Source organism: Gavialis gangeticus, unplaced genomic scaffold (genome assembly GCF_001723915.1).
Source record: "Gavialis gangeticus isolate Ggan-Ray unplaced genomic scaffold, GavGan_comp1, whole genome shotgun sequence".
NCBI classification, from domain to species: domain Eukaryota; kingdom Metazoa; phylum Chordata; order Crocodylia; family Gavialidae; genus Gavialis; species Gavialis gangeticus.
The window spans coordinates 26,475,874-26,491,162 of record NW_017728994.1 but is presented as its reverse complement, the minus strand read 5'-3'; the positions used below and the strand labels follow the sequence as shown (position 1 = coordinate 26,491,162).

The window sequence follows — 15,289 nt, the reverse complement described above, 5'->3', positions numbered from 1 at the left end:
ACTGCCGTGGGGGGAAGGCCTGGCCCCCCCCCCAGCCCTTCAGAGGCCTTGCAGCATGGGGGCAGCATGGTTTGTCTCCTGAGGCCACTGAGGGGGGCGGGTCCTGGCCTAGGGCTCAGGAAGCCCAGGGAGGCTGCAGGAGCTTCCAGAGCAAAATAAACAGCTTTGGCTCTGCTCCAGCTCCAGCTCCTGGTGCATCCTGCCCATCCTGGGGCCAGGGGTTGAGCTGCTGCCAGGCCCCTGCAGGACAGGTGGGGTCAGGCCTTTCCCCTGGGATGGTGGCATGTGCCAGGGCCGCCTATGGTGGGGGGAAGCCAGGCCACTGCTGTCCCAAGCCTCAGGCGTGGGGTGTAACTTCTGCACCGCCTCCCTAGGTTTTCCATGTCCCAGGCCATGTCCCTGCTGGGTCATGCTGCCCCCAGCGGCCTTGAGCGGATCCACCGCACTGCCCCTGGGGCCGGCCAGGAGCTTCCCTGGCCTCCTGGAAGCTGCAGGAACTTCCGAAGCAAAAAAGTGGCCATGGCTCCGCTCTGGCTCCTGGCACAGCCTCTCCACCTGCCCAGAGCCAGAGAGTGAGCTGCCACTGGGCCCCTGTGGGGTGGGGGGCCAGGCCTTCTCCCCTCCAGAGCAGTGGCAGTCCCCCCTCCCGGGCTGCCTATGGTGGGGGCAGCCAGGCCATTGCTGCCCCAAGCCTCAGGAGTGCAGTGCAAGTTCTATGCCACCTCCCCACACCCTGGGCCACGTCCCCGCCAGCTTGTTCCTCCCCCAGTGGCTCCGGGAGCCCCCTGCACTGCTCCCTGGGCCTGACAGGCGTTGGCCCCTGGCTTGGCAACAGCAGGGGTTGCCAGGTTGCAAACATGGCCACAAGGCTTCAGGCAGCAGGGACCTGGCTGGCTTCCCCCATCGCCAGCCCCAGGGCACAACACCACATCGTGGGGGAGTGGGGAGTAGGCCTGGGTCCCCCTGCACACCAAGGGCCTGGTGGTCCACTGGCAGCTCGCCTTTGGGCTCGGGGCTATTGCGCAGTGGGGGCAGGTGCTGACCAGCTCAGTGGGGAGTGCCCAGGGTGCTCCCATGTAGACCTTACATACTCTCAAACCCTTCCTGCAAGCCCCACAGCCACACCGTCCTCCACACACAATCACACATCCCACAAATACTATGCATGCACGCACACACATGCACACTCCCCACCCCCGCACACCCCCTGCACACCCCACACACTATACAAGAGTAAGACTACATTTTGATCTATTATGCAATCACTTCTACATATAAAGCAGAAACTTGCACATCAGGATAAATATATATATTTTTTAATTGAGTTAAAATATATTATGGGTATTTGATTTTTAGTACATAACCTGTTTGTTTTTTTTTCTGGTTCTAAGATGGCAAACCCTCTTCCCTGAAGGAGTACTTCCAGGGGCAAGGGAAGGGACTTCCAGTGGCATGGGTTAGAGGTCAGGGGCGGGACTTACGGTCCCAAGATGTCTACCAGAGGGCAGGGCACCTGTTGAGGGGCGGGGCTACCCATGTGGCCCTCTACAGCTTGCCAAAACTTGTTAAGTGGCCCTCCTCCCAAAATAATTGCCTGCCTCTGACTTATGTGCTACTTAGTGGAAAGCTGCTCTTGCTGTCTTTGTAGAATAAGATAGATCTTGGGTGACACTGAAAGAAGTAATAAAAAAGAGATAATGAATCAATAGCACTTTTTATTGCTGCAGTCCTCCCTTTGGGTTATCATTCAGAACTGAGTTTATCTTAAGGGTAAGGACAGGAAACCTTCTGTTTGGGGATGCATGGACAATAGTGACAGAATCTGAAGTCCAAGTGAGCAGAATATTTGGACTCTCTGGACCTTAGTCTAGCATGTGTAGCAGCTACTACTTAAATCCTGATTACACTTTAGAAGAACGGGATGGGAAAGTGCTTTACAGTGTATTTTAATTGTCTTGAAGAATGTGTGTGGTACCTATTTTCTTCTCTCCTGCTTTGTCTACCTATTCTTTTTCCATTATCCCTAGGTTTTGTTTCAACCCCAGACAAACTTCTACAGCAATGTAGCCAAGGACTGTGTGGCTCAAGGCTGCTGTGTTGATTTATTCCTATTTCCGAATCAGTATCTGGATGTGGCAACACTGGGGGTAGTAACTTACCAGACTGGGGGCTCCATTTATAAGTATACCTATTTCCAGGTAAGAACTTTCTTGGGTCAGTCTGTCGTCCACTCTGCCTAAGATTCCTAAGATCCAGGATTATAACTCTCAGTAGTTTTGTTTGCTTTTTGCTGACAATGTATCTGTACTAAGAGGAAGAATGTGACTACCAAAAAGTTTTAGAATACTCCTCTAATACAAAAACCATTAACACCATAGAAAAAACCATCATCTGAGTTAATTGTATACAGGACATAGTATCCAGGTGTTGCTGGCTGTCCAGCTTTTGTTTTTCCTAGACCTGCATAATTTGAATGCTTAATATCAGATGGGAAAAGCTTTGCTTTCATTTTTGCTAAAAAATAAATTCTCGAATGCCTTGCAATTCAAGCGAGCAATGACATTTTGGTAGTTTGAGAATATAAATTTGAGACTTACTGTATCAGGCAGACGTAGCCTTCATTCATAACAGATGTTTTTTCCAGAAAGATATGTTTTATGAAAGTGGGGAGTGGGAAGATACTCATTCTTCAGCTACCTGCAGAGGAGCAGACTGAAACTTTAGGGGGGAGGGGTTTTCAACCTTTTAACGAGTGTACACCTTCTTATCAAAGTTTCAGCTCATGTACCCCTTTTATATTAAAATTATTTGGAGGGTTGAGCGTGCACACCCCCCCCCACTGCCCCCTAGCAGGTAAGTCTGTGGGGGAGGGGAAAGGGCTGGTGGGGTGCAAATCAAGGCCCCCACGGGAGGGAGTGGAGCATGGCCTAAGGGTGAATGGGGCCCTGGCTGAGTCAGGCTGTGAGACAGTCAGAGCCCAGATGGCTCATCTGGGGCACAGGGGGGCTCCTGCTGCTGCACACACCACGGTGGAAGCCCAGGGGGCACGTGCCCCCCTGAACTGTGTGTGTGGGGCAGAGGTGACTACTGCTGTGTGCTGGACTTTGCGTGCAGCTGCTGCAGGAGCAGTACGATGTTACTGGTCCCACTGCTGGGAGTGCAGGGGGCACAGTGCAGCCCAGCAGCAGCAGCAGGCATGTGGTGTCACACTGCTCCTGGGCAGCTGTAATGGCATGCAAAGCCCAGTGCACAGCAGCCACCTCCACCTTGTGCATATATCAGGGGCACATGCCCCCCAGGCCTCCACCAGGGGTGCGTAGCGGTGGGAGTTCCCCACCCCTATATCTCCTATGAATTTTTTAAGTACCCCTAGGGATGCATGTACCCCTGGTTGACGACCACTGCTTATGGGGATTTGGGGGAAGTTGGCAAAACATTTAAGTGGCACTGTTAAAGGGAATCTTGTCAAGATCCATCTCAAGTAATGTACACAGTCTTGAGTGTTTGCTTGTCAATGTGTCAGTATTGATACAACAAAGCTTCTCTGAAATTAGGTTTTGATACTTTTATCCTCTCAGATCTTTAAATCTGGCAACACATTGTAGGGATTCTATGCTTGAGAAAAGACTGTGACCATCCATTCAGCATGTGGGGGAGAGAGAAAAGGTTTCTCTCCACTGACATTGCAGCTTATTTCAGAAACTCATTTGGATTCCCACTCCTCTCATTAAGCTGAAATGTAGACTGGCATTTCCAGTAGCGGTGTTTTTTAATAATATGCAGTCACAGGTGCAATGTCACTAGCAGTTCATATGGGGCAGGGTTCCCTGTTAAATGTCTGCAGAGATGCATAGTATTTTTAAAAATGTACTTCTGCAATAATTCATTCACTAGGGGGGAAAAAAGGTGACTCACGGTGGTTGGGCAAACCGGGCCTTGAGCCCGCTGAAATTACTCTGGTTTTGGGGATAAGGTGGCAGATTTGAAGAATCTCTCATGTGAGGAGATCTGAAGTCTGTAGGGTAACTTCTGTTGCGGAATGTAACGCTTGAAAATTGTTTCTTGTGTTCCAGCTGGAGACTGACCAGGAACGGTTCCTGAATGACTTGCGCAGAGATGTCCAGAAGGAGGTGGGATTTGATGCTGTGATGAGAGTGCGCACAAGCACAGGTACTTTGTATTGTCTAGGCTTAATTAAAACTAGCCATATCAGTACGGGAAATAAGAGGACAGCAGACTTCTCCATGGGCTTGGAGCATACTGAAATTAGGCTGTAAAGTCTGCTGTCCTAATTCTTCAGCATCTCTGGGATTATGGGAGGGTTGAAAGAGGTGTAGTGAGAGATATGTCAAGACAATTTAATGTCCTTGAGAAGCGGGCTGCCATGTCATCCCAACGGCTGTTTCCTGGGCTCTTCTATTGTAAAGTATGGTTGGCTCAGCTCCATATCCTTTTTTTTCCTTGCAGGAATTCGAGCGACTGACTTCTTTGGAGCTTTCTACATGAGCAATACAACAGATGTGGAGCTGGCAGGTCTGGACTGTGATAAAACCATCACAGTAGAATTCAAACATGATGATAAACTGAGTGAAGACAGTGGCGCACTCCTTCAGGTGAGCCAGAAATGCCAATGTGTAGGGAAAATGGATGGGTTGAGAATCAAGCTCAAGAATGTGCTAGCAAGAAACTTAAGCCATTGCCAGATGGGGTCGTTGTACCATTGAGCATCAGAGTGAGATCACTCCCTTATGCTAAGTCTCTTCCCTTGGATGTCTCTCTCCAGCTTTTCAGAAACAGGGCTACATGACCATGTTGCCTGAGGGGTTTTGCACTGATTCCGTAACTGGCATCTAGGCTTCCTCCAGTTCCTGTAGCAATGTACAGTAGAACATAGATTTTTTTCATATTGGATGATTTGCTACCTGTCCTTTTGCAGTGTGATGCTTAACTAAGAATGAATCTCTCAGCTGCTTGCTGCTACTTTTATTTCAAAGGACACTGTTTCTCCAAACAGCTAAAGCACAGTCTGAGGCAGCTGATGAGAGAAGTAGCACCCTTTGAAAGAAAAGTCACAGCAAACAACTTCTGCTTATCCATGGTCCTACACAGTTGTTTGCAGTTTTATGTACCCCTGCCTAGTATAGGGTTAGGAATCTAACCCTGTAAAGAATCCCAGTTCTACTGCATTATAGAAAAAAAATGTTATCCTTGGATTGCTGACTTCAAGTTAACTTCCTACAAGTGTTCTTTTTCTTCTCTGTACAAACATAACACCTAGCTGTGCTACCTTGTCATGTCCTCTTGCATTCCTATGTCCCTCCTTCTCAAAGCCATCCTGAAAACATTTCCAAGACTCCTCCAAGCCTGTCTTTCCTTCAGAGCCCCTCTGCCCTCCCCTTACCCCATAAAACTATGAAGAAATTGGCAAAAATGAGTGCTTGGTCTTTTGATGTGGTCTCATCCCCTCTCCTTGTCTGTTCTTTTATTGTAATCCCTTTCAAATTGGAATAGTATTGTTCTACTTGTCTGTCCAGATATCCAAGCATTACTACTTAAAATAAATGCTGTTCAAGCATTGTCAGGATTTGAAAATCCTTAAGTGCCTTACTGCACATATGAAGAAAAGCAAATAGTAATTGATGGAGAAAAAAATTAGTTCTTGGGTAGAATGGGCCAGATCTGGCCTGCGGGGCCCCTAAAAAATTTAGAAAAGCAATATTTATCTGGCCCTGGCTGCCTGTCAAAGGTGACAGAAGACAGGGCCAGTGGGACTCGGGGAGCCTGAAGCAGAACTAAACAGCTGCAGCAGCAGGTGCAGGTCCAGCCCCACCCTGCCTCCAGCCCCTCTACCCTGAGCCCCAGCCAAAGCCTCTGCCTAGCAGGGGCTTCTGGAGGCTTCTGGGCTGGGGCTATTCCTGCCTTCCTGTGCCAAGGAAAATGCAGATTAAAAGTGGGGAGGAGGAAGGCAGGGGAGGGACTTATGCTGTCAAAGGTCAGGGGTTAGGGGGTAGGACTTCTGGTCCTAAGCTGGCAACCGGGGGGGTGGGGCACCAGTCAAGGGGAGGGGCTACCCATGCGACCCTCGATAGTATGCCAAAACTCATTAAGTGGCCCTTCTCCCAAAATAGTTGCCTGTCCCTGTCATAAGGTCTCACCTCCTCTAGGATTGAGATGGTGTTTAACACACTAAGTACAGAATTGGTTATTCTGGTTCCCCAAATGTAGCAAGACTGAATGGTTCCATACTCCCTGTTTTTAACCGTTCTTTTGTTCTGTCTGTCTTGCAGTGCGCTCTTCTATATACAAGCTCTGCAGGACAGCGACGACTCCGCATTCACAACCTCTCCCTGAACTGTTGCACGCAACTAGCTGACCTCTACCGGAACTGTGAGACGGACACACTCATCAATTATTTAGCCAAGTATGGTAAGGATCTGTCTCCAAGATAATTTTACACCTCTCTGTACTAAAGGCTCAGCCAGACTTTGAAGCGTTTATAGATCTTATGTGCCCTTTCCCAGACAGTAATGATCACACTATTGTTCCTCTGCCCTGGAAGCACAGGCAGGAATCAACCTCACCCTCTGAGTCAGATGCAGAATACTGGTCTCTGAATTTGGCTTAAAGGAGATGTGTACACACAGAGCTTTTATAAAATGCATATATGCTTGCTCCTTGAGCTAAAGTGCTTTCATCCTTCTTATGGTCTCTGGGTTCTTCTACTCTGGGTATGGAAAGACACAAAAATGCTCCCACATCCAGTAGGTGAATGAAAAAACCTTGTCATAATACAAACTAGAGCATAGTAAAATTGTACAAATCTTAGAATGGCAAAAGCTATGTGCATGCACTCCTAGGTGTTTCTTGTATTCTAACAGTGACCTCTGTTGGCCCAGTAAGCAATTACATTGCTAGGTTCAAAGGAGTCTTCCAGATTTACTTGTGGCAAACATATTATCTAAATAATAGAGTTGCTCTAGATTTTGAAGTCTAGTTGGACTTAAGATTTTGGACCATTTTGAGGTAATTATTGGTATTGATGGTGACTTGGTATCTGTGATGAGCTCTTAACTTTCTGTGCAGCGTATCGTGGAGTTCTGAATAACCCAGTCAAGACCGTAAGAGATGCTCTGATCAACCAGTGTGCCCAGATCCTGGCGTGCTACCGAAAGAACTGTGCCAGCCCTTCTTCTGCTGGTCAGGTAACTACCTCAGTTTTGGATGGCAGGTGTGACAGGAGCAAGTTGAGAACCATATCCTTCCCACTTATTCCATTAATATGGATGATGTACTTTAACAATGAGAGAAACTGTCCATTTAACCAGATGACCTGGAAGAGAAACTATATTCTGAACGGCTTCTTAAATAGACTTCTGGCACATAGTCACACAAGTCAGCACCTCCTCAGGAGAAATTCGTCCCACACGCCCTGTGGAATGGAGTATACAAGTGAATGTGTTAAAGGAGTTTAGCCTCTAGAATTATGTGGATTTTGGATTTAAATTAGGTCCTTTAGTTTGAAGTTATTCTACTGACTCCACGCAAGCCTCACTTATTGCCAGGTGTTTTAGTTGGCTGTAGCCCCAAACTCTTATGTCCAATCTAAATTGGCCTTCCAGGAAAAAACTTCTTTACAGTCTGTGTGTGCAGGGTCTGGAACAAACTTCCCCAGAGGTCGTGCAAGCACCTGCTCTGGACTCATTCAAAAGGCACCTGGATGCTTATCTTGCTGGTATCATTTGACACCAGCAGACTTCCTGCCTATGGCAGGGGGGCTGGACTCGATGATCATGCAAGGTCCCTTCCAGCCCCTAATGTCTACGAGTCTCATTCTGTGAGAGCTCGTTACTAATTCCTGTCTGTTCTGCATCTACATTATGACCGGGTCCCACATTGTTGACTCATGTCCATTTACAATGTTGCCTGGTGGCCTTCAGGCTCTTCAAACTGGTGATGACATCAACTTAAGATGGCTGAAACAATGTAACAAAACCACATAAGCTAAATAAATTCTGTCTTGTGCTTTGTAGCTGATTCTCCCTGAATGCATGAAGCTGCTTCCTGTGTACTTGAACTGTGTGTTGAAGAGCGATGTCCTTCAACCTGGACCAGAAGTCTCCACTGATGACCGTGCCTACATTCGCCAGCTAGTAACCTCCATGGATGTGGCAGAAACAAATGTTTTCTTTTATCCCAGGCTTTTGCCCTTGGTAAGTGCTGCTTGTTGGTGTACATCAGTGGCTTTTACCCTATACAGAAGTTCCATTGCTATACCCAGAAAAGCAGCATTTAACAAAGAAGAGCTGCATGGGAAAAGTGTTGGTCCTTGTCAGTTAGCAGGATGCTTGATTTCAGCTGTAAATTATTTTTGCAAGTTGTATGTTGGACAAGGTACACTTTTCCTCCAACAGTCCTAGAGGAAAGCGCCAGGACTGCTTTTTTGGAGCCTCAAAAATCCTCTAGCTCCACTCTAGTAATTTTATATAGTGATTGTAGTCCTTCCAGGAGAACTGAATTGACTTTTTGACATTACTTCACTTGGTTAATAGAATACTGTGAACATTCCCAACCTAAGGAGAGTACTGGAATTTCAGAATACTGATGCCAGGGCAGTCTACTTATGAACAGCAGTTTTTTCGTAATCTCTTTGATATCATACTAAGCAGGAAAACAAAATTACAGGAAACAGCAATAGTTCAGTCCAGGTTTGACAGCCCTGCAAATTGTTACCTAATGTCCATGTTACAAGAAAATGTGCAAACAGTTAGAAACGGATTCCAGAAATTGAAAATCCTTTAGGGTCTTGAAGGCAGGAATTTGTGTGGATAACTGCAGGGCTTGATTTATTGTTTGATATTTTAACAGACCAAAGTTGATGTGGACAATGATGCCTTGCCAGCAGCAATCCGGAACTCAGAAGAGCGCCTCTCCAAGGGTGATATGTACCTGCTAGAAAATGGACTGAACATCTTCGTGTGGGTGGGGGTAAACGTACAGCAAGGCCTGATCCAGAACCTTTTTGGCGTGTCATCCTTCAGCCAGATCAGCAATACTATGGTGAGCTAGACCTGGGGTACAAGCTAGAATTAGGGTGTTCTTCCACTAATGAAAGCAGTAAGCAATCCCTGTCTGAAGATGGTCTTCCAAAAATCTCCTTGGGGTTTCTTATACCTAATAGGTTGTAGAATTGGAAAGTACTTGAGCAAGAGTTCTCATACTAGCTAATATCAGTATTCATGAAATCAAGCCCAGCACAGGGCCAGACTGCTTCCTCTCTACCCTGCTTCATGAAACTAGGGAAGATTTTGCTTAAATCATAGGTATGTTATGGGTGCACAGCAGCCTGAGGGTAGGGGTGGCAAGCAGAGAATTACTTGGAGTCCAGTGGGAAAAATAATGCAGCAAGGAAACCAGCATGGATTTGTAGCAGGTAGATCATGCCTGACCGATCTGGCTTCATTTTGTGACAGGGTCACACAATGCTTAGATGCAGGAGTAGAGATGGATGTTGTTTTCTTGGACTTTAGCAAGGCCTTTGATATGGTATCACATCCTATTCTCATAAATAAATTAAAAGGCTGTGACATGGTGTTTACACAGTCCTGTGGGTGGCATATTGGCTTAGGGGTCGCACCCAGGGAGAGGTAGTAGGTGGGTGTATTGACATGGAAGGATGTGGGTAGTGGGGTCCCGCAGGGCTTGGTCCTTGGACCTGTACTCTTCAGTATCTTCATCAGTGACTTGGATGTGGGTGTGAAGTGTATTCTGTCCAAGTTTGCAGATGGTACTAAATTGTGGGGTGAAGTGCACACTCCAGAGGGTAGAGAATGATTGCAGGCAGACCTGAACATTTGGAAGAGTGGGCAGTACACAGTAGGATGCAGTACAACAAGGACACATGCAGAGTGCTGCACCTAGGGTGCAAAAATATCCAGCACACCTACTGGCTGGAAAGTGACCCTCTCAGGACCACAGAAGCAGAAAGGGATCTCGGAGTGGTAGTGGACTCCAAGATGAACATGAGTTATCACTGTGACGAAATCATCAGCAAAGCTAACTGCACTTTTATCATGCATCAGCAGTTGCATGACAAATAGATCCAAGGAAGTGATACTTCCCCTCTATGCGACTTTGGTCAGACTGCAGTTGGAGTACTGTGTCCGTTTTTGGGCAATGTACTTCATGAAGAACGTTGATAGACTCGGGAGGATCCAGAGGAGGGCCACTTGTATGGTTAGAAGCTTACAGGACAAGCCCTATGAGGAGAGACAGGAACCTGGACCTCTTTAGCCTCTGCAAGAGAAGGCTGAGAGGTGATCTTGTGGTCACCTACAAATTCATTAGGGGGATGCAGCAAGGGATCGGAGATGCTACCCCAAGAGGCGCACTGGTGAATAGAGCAAGGAACAATGGTCACAAACTGACAGAGCAGATTTAAGCTAGACATCAGGAAAAACTTCCTCACAGTAAGGGTGGCCAAAATTTGTAATGGTATTCCAAGGAATGTGATGATGTCCCCTACCTTGGGGGTCTTTAAGAGAAGGCTGGATAGGCATCTGGGTGGGGTCTTCTGACCCCAGCACCCTTTCCTGCCTAGGCAGGGGGTCAGACTCAATGATCTGTTGACCATAGCATCTATGATAGCAGGGTCTCTTTCTCTCGCCCTCCCCCTGCATCCTCCAGTCTTGCAGATTCCAGAAGGAGCCATGCGAAATCAGAGCCATTTGCATAAAAGCCCTGTATCCCTGTCTTGGCATCCTAGCTCTGGAGCTCCAGTATCAAGAGTAGTATTACCCTTTTCTGATTAGTTCTGCAGGGCTGGAGGAAGAATATTAAGTGGCTGCCCATTTATCCCTGTGGACTTTAGACACGATCACAGACTCCTGGGCAGATGCTGTCTCTGAGATGGATGAACTTCCTTTTGGTACAAATGGAGTAGATGACCTTTTTGGTCTGATCCCAGAGAACAAGGTGGATGTAGTGTAACCAAAACTATGGGGGTGACTTTTTTTCTTCTTCTTTCTTTTCAGGCAACACGTCAATCCCATTTTACTTAGTTTTAAGTATAGGGGTTGCTGCTCTCTAGCATCTTGTATGTGGTAGCCTGTTTCACCTAGCTTCTGAATTAGGTTAATTGTTGCCCAGTAGTAGTGAGTAACTGAACTTCTCAGTTGGAAAGGTCTTCTTGGTCTCATTGTAGGATATGTCTGCACTGCTAAGTGCATTGTAGTATAGAGATGCTCAAGATAGCTTTAAACTAGCTAGCTCGGGTATTATCAGAAATGGTCTAGCTCAGATGTGTTCAACCACCAGTCCCCAGGCCAGATCTAGCCTCTGGTACCAAGTCTTTCAGCCTGCAGCCCTCCTTGTGGATCTGAAATCTTTGCAGCGGGGAAGCAGTGCAGTAGTGGCACTACTCTACTGCTGCCCAAGTTCCAGACATTTTGGAAACTGCATGGGCTGGGTAGCCTAGTCCTACGTGCTAGGTCTGGTGCGCAGGGTAGTGTGGGCTTCCATCCTGGCAGACAGAGGTAACATGGGGCCAGAAGACTGAGCACCATGAGCTACCTACCTTAATGCAGCCAGACCAGGTATTGTCTCACTGTGCTGCAGTATGAATATACACCTTGTGTATCTCTTTTGTAGTTAGATGAATTATTGTGGCTTATGACAATCTATTTTTTATCATCAGTGAAAAGAGCAGATTTGTGTGCCAAGCTAATAGGGTAACAGTTGTTCTGTAGTGCCTGACCTCTTGGCTGTGTCATCCCTTTTTAATTTTCTTTAATAACTTTATTTTTCCTGCTTAGCAAACTGACCAAAAATACCTAGACTTGAACTTATGTAGTTCAAGTAAAGCAGCAAAGTTGGTGATTTTAAATTGTCCTAATTCTGTGTAAGATGGATGTTGTCTTTTATTCCAGAGCACTCTGCCTATCTTGGAAAACCCCTTTTCTAAGAAAGTGCGATCCATCATGGACATGCTGCAGGCACAGAGATCCCGCTACATGAAGGTAAAGACCTTAGAGCCATTTAAGTCCAACAGATTAAGCACCTAAAATGCATCTTGGATGGAATTAACTTAAAAAACACTAACCTTTTCAGTACTTGTCCAGTATAGTTACAATTTAAGTTCTGCTGCTGCCCATGCCCAGAGCTGCTGCAGTCTTGATTGTGCTGAGAGACTTGGTGCCTGTCTTGTAACCAAGTCTATTTGGGATTCACAAACTTGGCTTCCTACACCTTACTCCTCTGAGGAGCCTGATATAGCAAGCATGCTTCACACTCACCAACAATATTGAAATTAGCACAAAGAACAGTAGCTAGGACTTCTTTTATTAAAAAGTTACAGGCAGGAAAGGTGCAGACCTTTTATTTAGTAGTATAGTGGTTAGAACACTTGCCCAGGAAGTGGAAGGACCTGGGTTTTAGGTTCTTCCAAGTCTGAAGGGGTTTCAGAACCACATCTACCTTCCAAGACACTATGAAGTTACAGGTGGCATTGGTATAAGGTTGCTTCCCACATATCCTTGATTTTAAAACATTTTTTAATCACCAAAGTTGCTAGCTGAAACTAATCTCTCTCTTGTTTGTTTGCTTATAGTTAGTAATTGTGAAGCAAGAAGATAAGTTTGAGATGCTGTTCAAACATTTTCTGGTGGAGGACAAGAGTATGAGTGGGGGGGCTTCATATGTGGACTTCCTCTGTCACATGCACAAAGAGATTCGACAGCTACTGAGCTAGAGGAGGGACTGATGCTGGACTCCAGCAGTGATGTTTGTCTCCACTAACCACCTGATCCATGGGCCCAGCTCCCTCCAGAAGGACAACATAGAAACCTGTACAATTCCATAATTTTTAATACATGTTGCATATGCAGAGATCCTTTCAACTTCTCCCAGCCACATTTGAGAGAGATGCAAAAACTTCCTGGTGAGGGCTGGAAAAAGGCGTTTGATCCCAGGTCTTTTACCTGTAACTAAGTTGTTTCCTGTGCTTGGCAGGAATCTACCCCCTATGCTCGCTAATCCTGTCGTAATGAATGTAGTTTCTCAGTTCACTGTACATGATTCAGTATTGGGTGAAAAAGCGATAACTTCAAAACTACTGGTAGTTGCTGTGTATTTGTGTGTGCGCGCATGCTCCAAGTGTGAAGAAGAGCTAGGTGGGGAGGACAGGAGGCAGGCCACCCTGCTGGATGGTGGGAGCTGGAGCAGCTCAGCATTTTTCAGTCTCCTATTTTAAGGAAAAACATGACTTGCCAAGTAGAAACTGCAGCATGTGGCCCTCTGGACCAGGAACCTTTTGAGTTGAAAAAGAAATGAGCTGAGGGGGCTAGCAAGGTCCTTCCAAAATAGTCCCTGCAGCAAGAACTGCTGTGTTGGCATGTATTAAAGTAAGTAACTGGTGAGTGTACAATCAACAGCTGAATAGGAGAAGGATAGAATCAGTGCCTCCTGCTGGCATGAATGGTACCCCCTCAAATACCTTCCTTTGGGAAAAGCAGCCTTTCCATCTTACTGTTCTGTGTGGAGTCACTCTACCAGTTCTGATTTCTAATGGCCTCCCCCCTTTTTCCCCTAAGAACTTACCTAGACTGTCCAGTTGGTGGAGTTCATGATGCCTGTCCTCGTTTATATACAAAATATTTTTTTGCAAGGTGATATGTGGCTGTGTGAGAACGGGCACTGCAGGGGCAAGGAGGCAGCTTTTCCCAATCCAAACAGTTGTGAATCACAGCAAATAAGGAAGAATTTTAATTTTACTGGTACAAATATGAGACTGATTTGTACTCTGGAGTGCAAGGAAGTGAATACAGGAAAAATAAGGTTAAAAATGCACCACAGAAGGTATTACCAAGTACCTGCTGGAAAGGGTCTGGGGCTTAAAGCAGAAGGTATTTTCAACCCTGGATGTTTTATTCCCTAGTTTTATCTCTTGAACCATCTACATAGGAGCTATTGTATAAGCCTGTTTGCTAAACTAAAATACCTCAGACAGATTGATCCATCCACTTTTTAGTTGGCTTTACTGACCACTCCACTGCTTGGTTCATCTAAGATGGAGGACAGGACTCCTGCAAAGGTGGTGTGAGTCTAAATCAGATTGAGAATTCTAAGGGCTTGTTCATTAATTTTTGAAAGTAGACTAATGTGTTTAACTTGAACACACAACTGTTCTTGCAATACTTGGGATTTAACGAGGAGGCAAAAGCACTGGAAGTTGAAGGAAAAAATCAGTGAAATTTGGGGTGTTTTGAATGCTGATAGCAGATACGTATTACCTGGACTTGGCATTGCAATGTAGGGACCTTGTGTAAGATGTATTCTTCTGAACAGCTGTCTGTGGTTTTAGTTCCGTGACCTGTAGCCTATATATAAATCTGAGGGTTTTGTTTGGTCTAATGTTGCAAGTTTGTCCTGCCTAACAGCAGGACAACTCCACACACAAGGGACTATGAGCACTATAATGGGTACACTTTCAAGGTGTAGTGGACAGAATCTTCAGCATCTTTTTGTATGACTATAGCTGACACTTTTTTTTTTTTAAATCCACTTACTGCCTCCAACCAAAAATCTAGATGTTTTTAACCAGCGAAGAGACGGCTTCCCAGGAATGTAAGGCTCAGCAACCAGACTTCCATAATACTAACTTCTAGCATTAATATGAGGGGAAAATAAGATCATAAGTGAACCTTTCATTTTCTTCACTCTTGAGTTTTTTTTCTGATGCATCTTTTAATTTGTAAAGAAATAAAAAATATATATATTAAGATGTATTTTATGTCATTGTTAGTAAATAAATACTTCTTATTTTTCCAAGCACTGTATTTCAGGGGGGTGAGGGAGAAAAGAAATTGGAAGGCCTGGAATCTTGTTGTTTTCCCTACCGTGCCCTGCATGATGCAACATTCTGACAATAATGTTCAATATACTAATCACTTCTTTTTCTTGTGTGTGATGAATGGTGGTTAGCATTTCAACTGGAATCAAAACAGATGAGGTGCTGTTCAGTTTAGTATTAGGCTGTATGAAGATAAAGGTTTAGAAGGGGTAGAAGCTTTAAAATATTTATTTTGTTAAAGTACTCCTTTTTTCCTTTTTGAGATCAAATTGGGTCAAATAATGACTGCTTTTTGGTCCACTTTTATAATCCTTTTAGTTATTTTATGACTTAGCACTATCACATAGCAGCAGCTAGAATTCTGTAGGCTTTGCTCTTCACTGGCATAGAAAAACCCACCTCAAGTATATATGTGGGGGGGGGGAGTTGTTTTGTTTTTCTTTT

The 15,289-nt window shown here is 45.6% G+C and overlaps 1 protein-coding gene across 3 annotated transcripts in view; it reads left to right on the top strand.

Annotated features, from left to right (window-relative positions):
- Positions 1–14,821, top strand: part of SEC24C (SEC24 homolog C, COPII coat complex component) — an 84,064-nt gene extending 69,243 nt beyond the window's left edge. For all 3 annotated transcript variants that reach the window (XM_019502431.1, XM_019502430.1, XM_019502429.1), the window contains 9 exons: positions 2,028–2,198; positions 4,074–4,170; positions 4,468–4,613; positions 6,288–6,426; positions 7,084–7,202; positions 8,031–8,210; positions 8,866–9,057; positions 11,925–12,014; positions 12,605–14,821. In XM_019502431.1, coding sequence (XP_019357976.1) covers positions 2,028–2,198; positions 4,074–4,170; positions 4,468–4,613; positions 6,288–6,426; positions 7,084–7,202; positions 8,031–8,210; positions 8,866–9,057; positions 11,925–12,014; positions 12,605–12,745 — 1,275 coding nt within the window. In that variant the 3' untranslated portion in view covers positions 12,746–14,821. The remainder of the gene's footprint in view (positions 1–2,027; positions 2,199–4,073; positions 4,171–4,467; positions 4,614–6,287; positions 6,427–7,083; positions 7,203–8,030; positions 8,211–8,865; positions 9,058–11,924; positions 12,015–12,604) is intronic.
- The last annotated feature ends 468 nt before the right edge of the window (positions 14,822–15,289 follow it).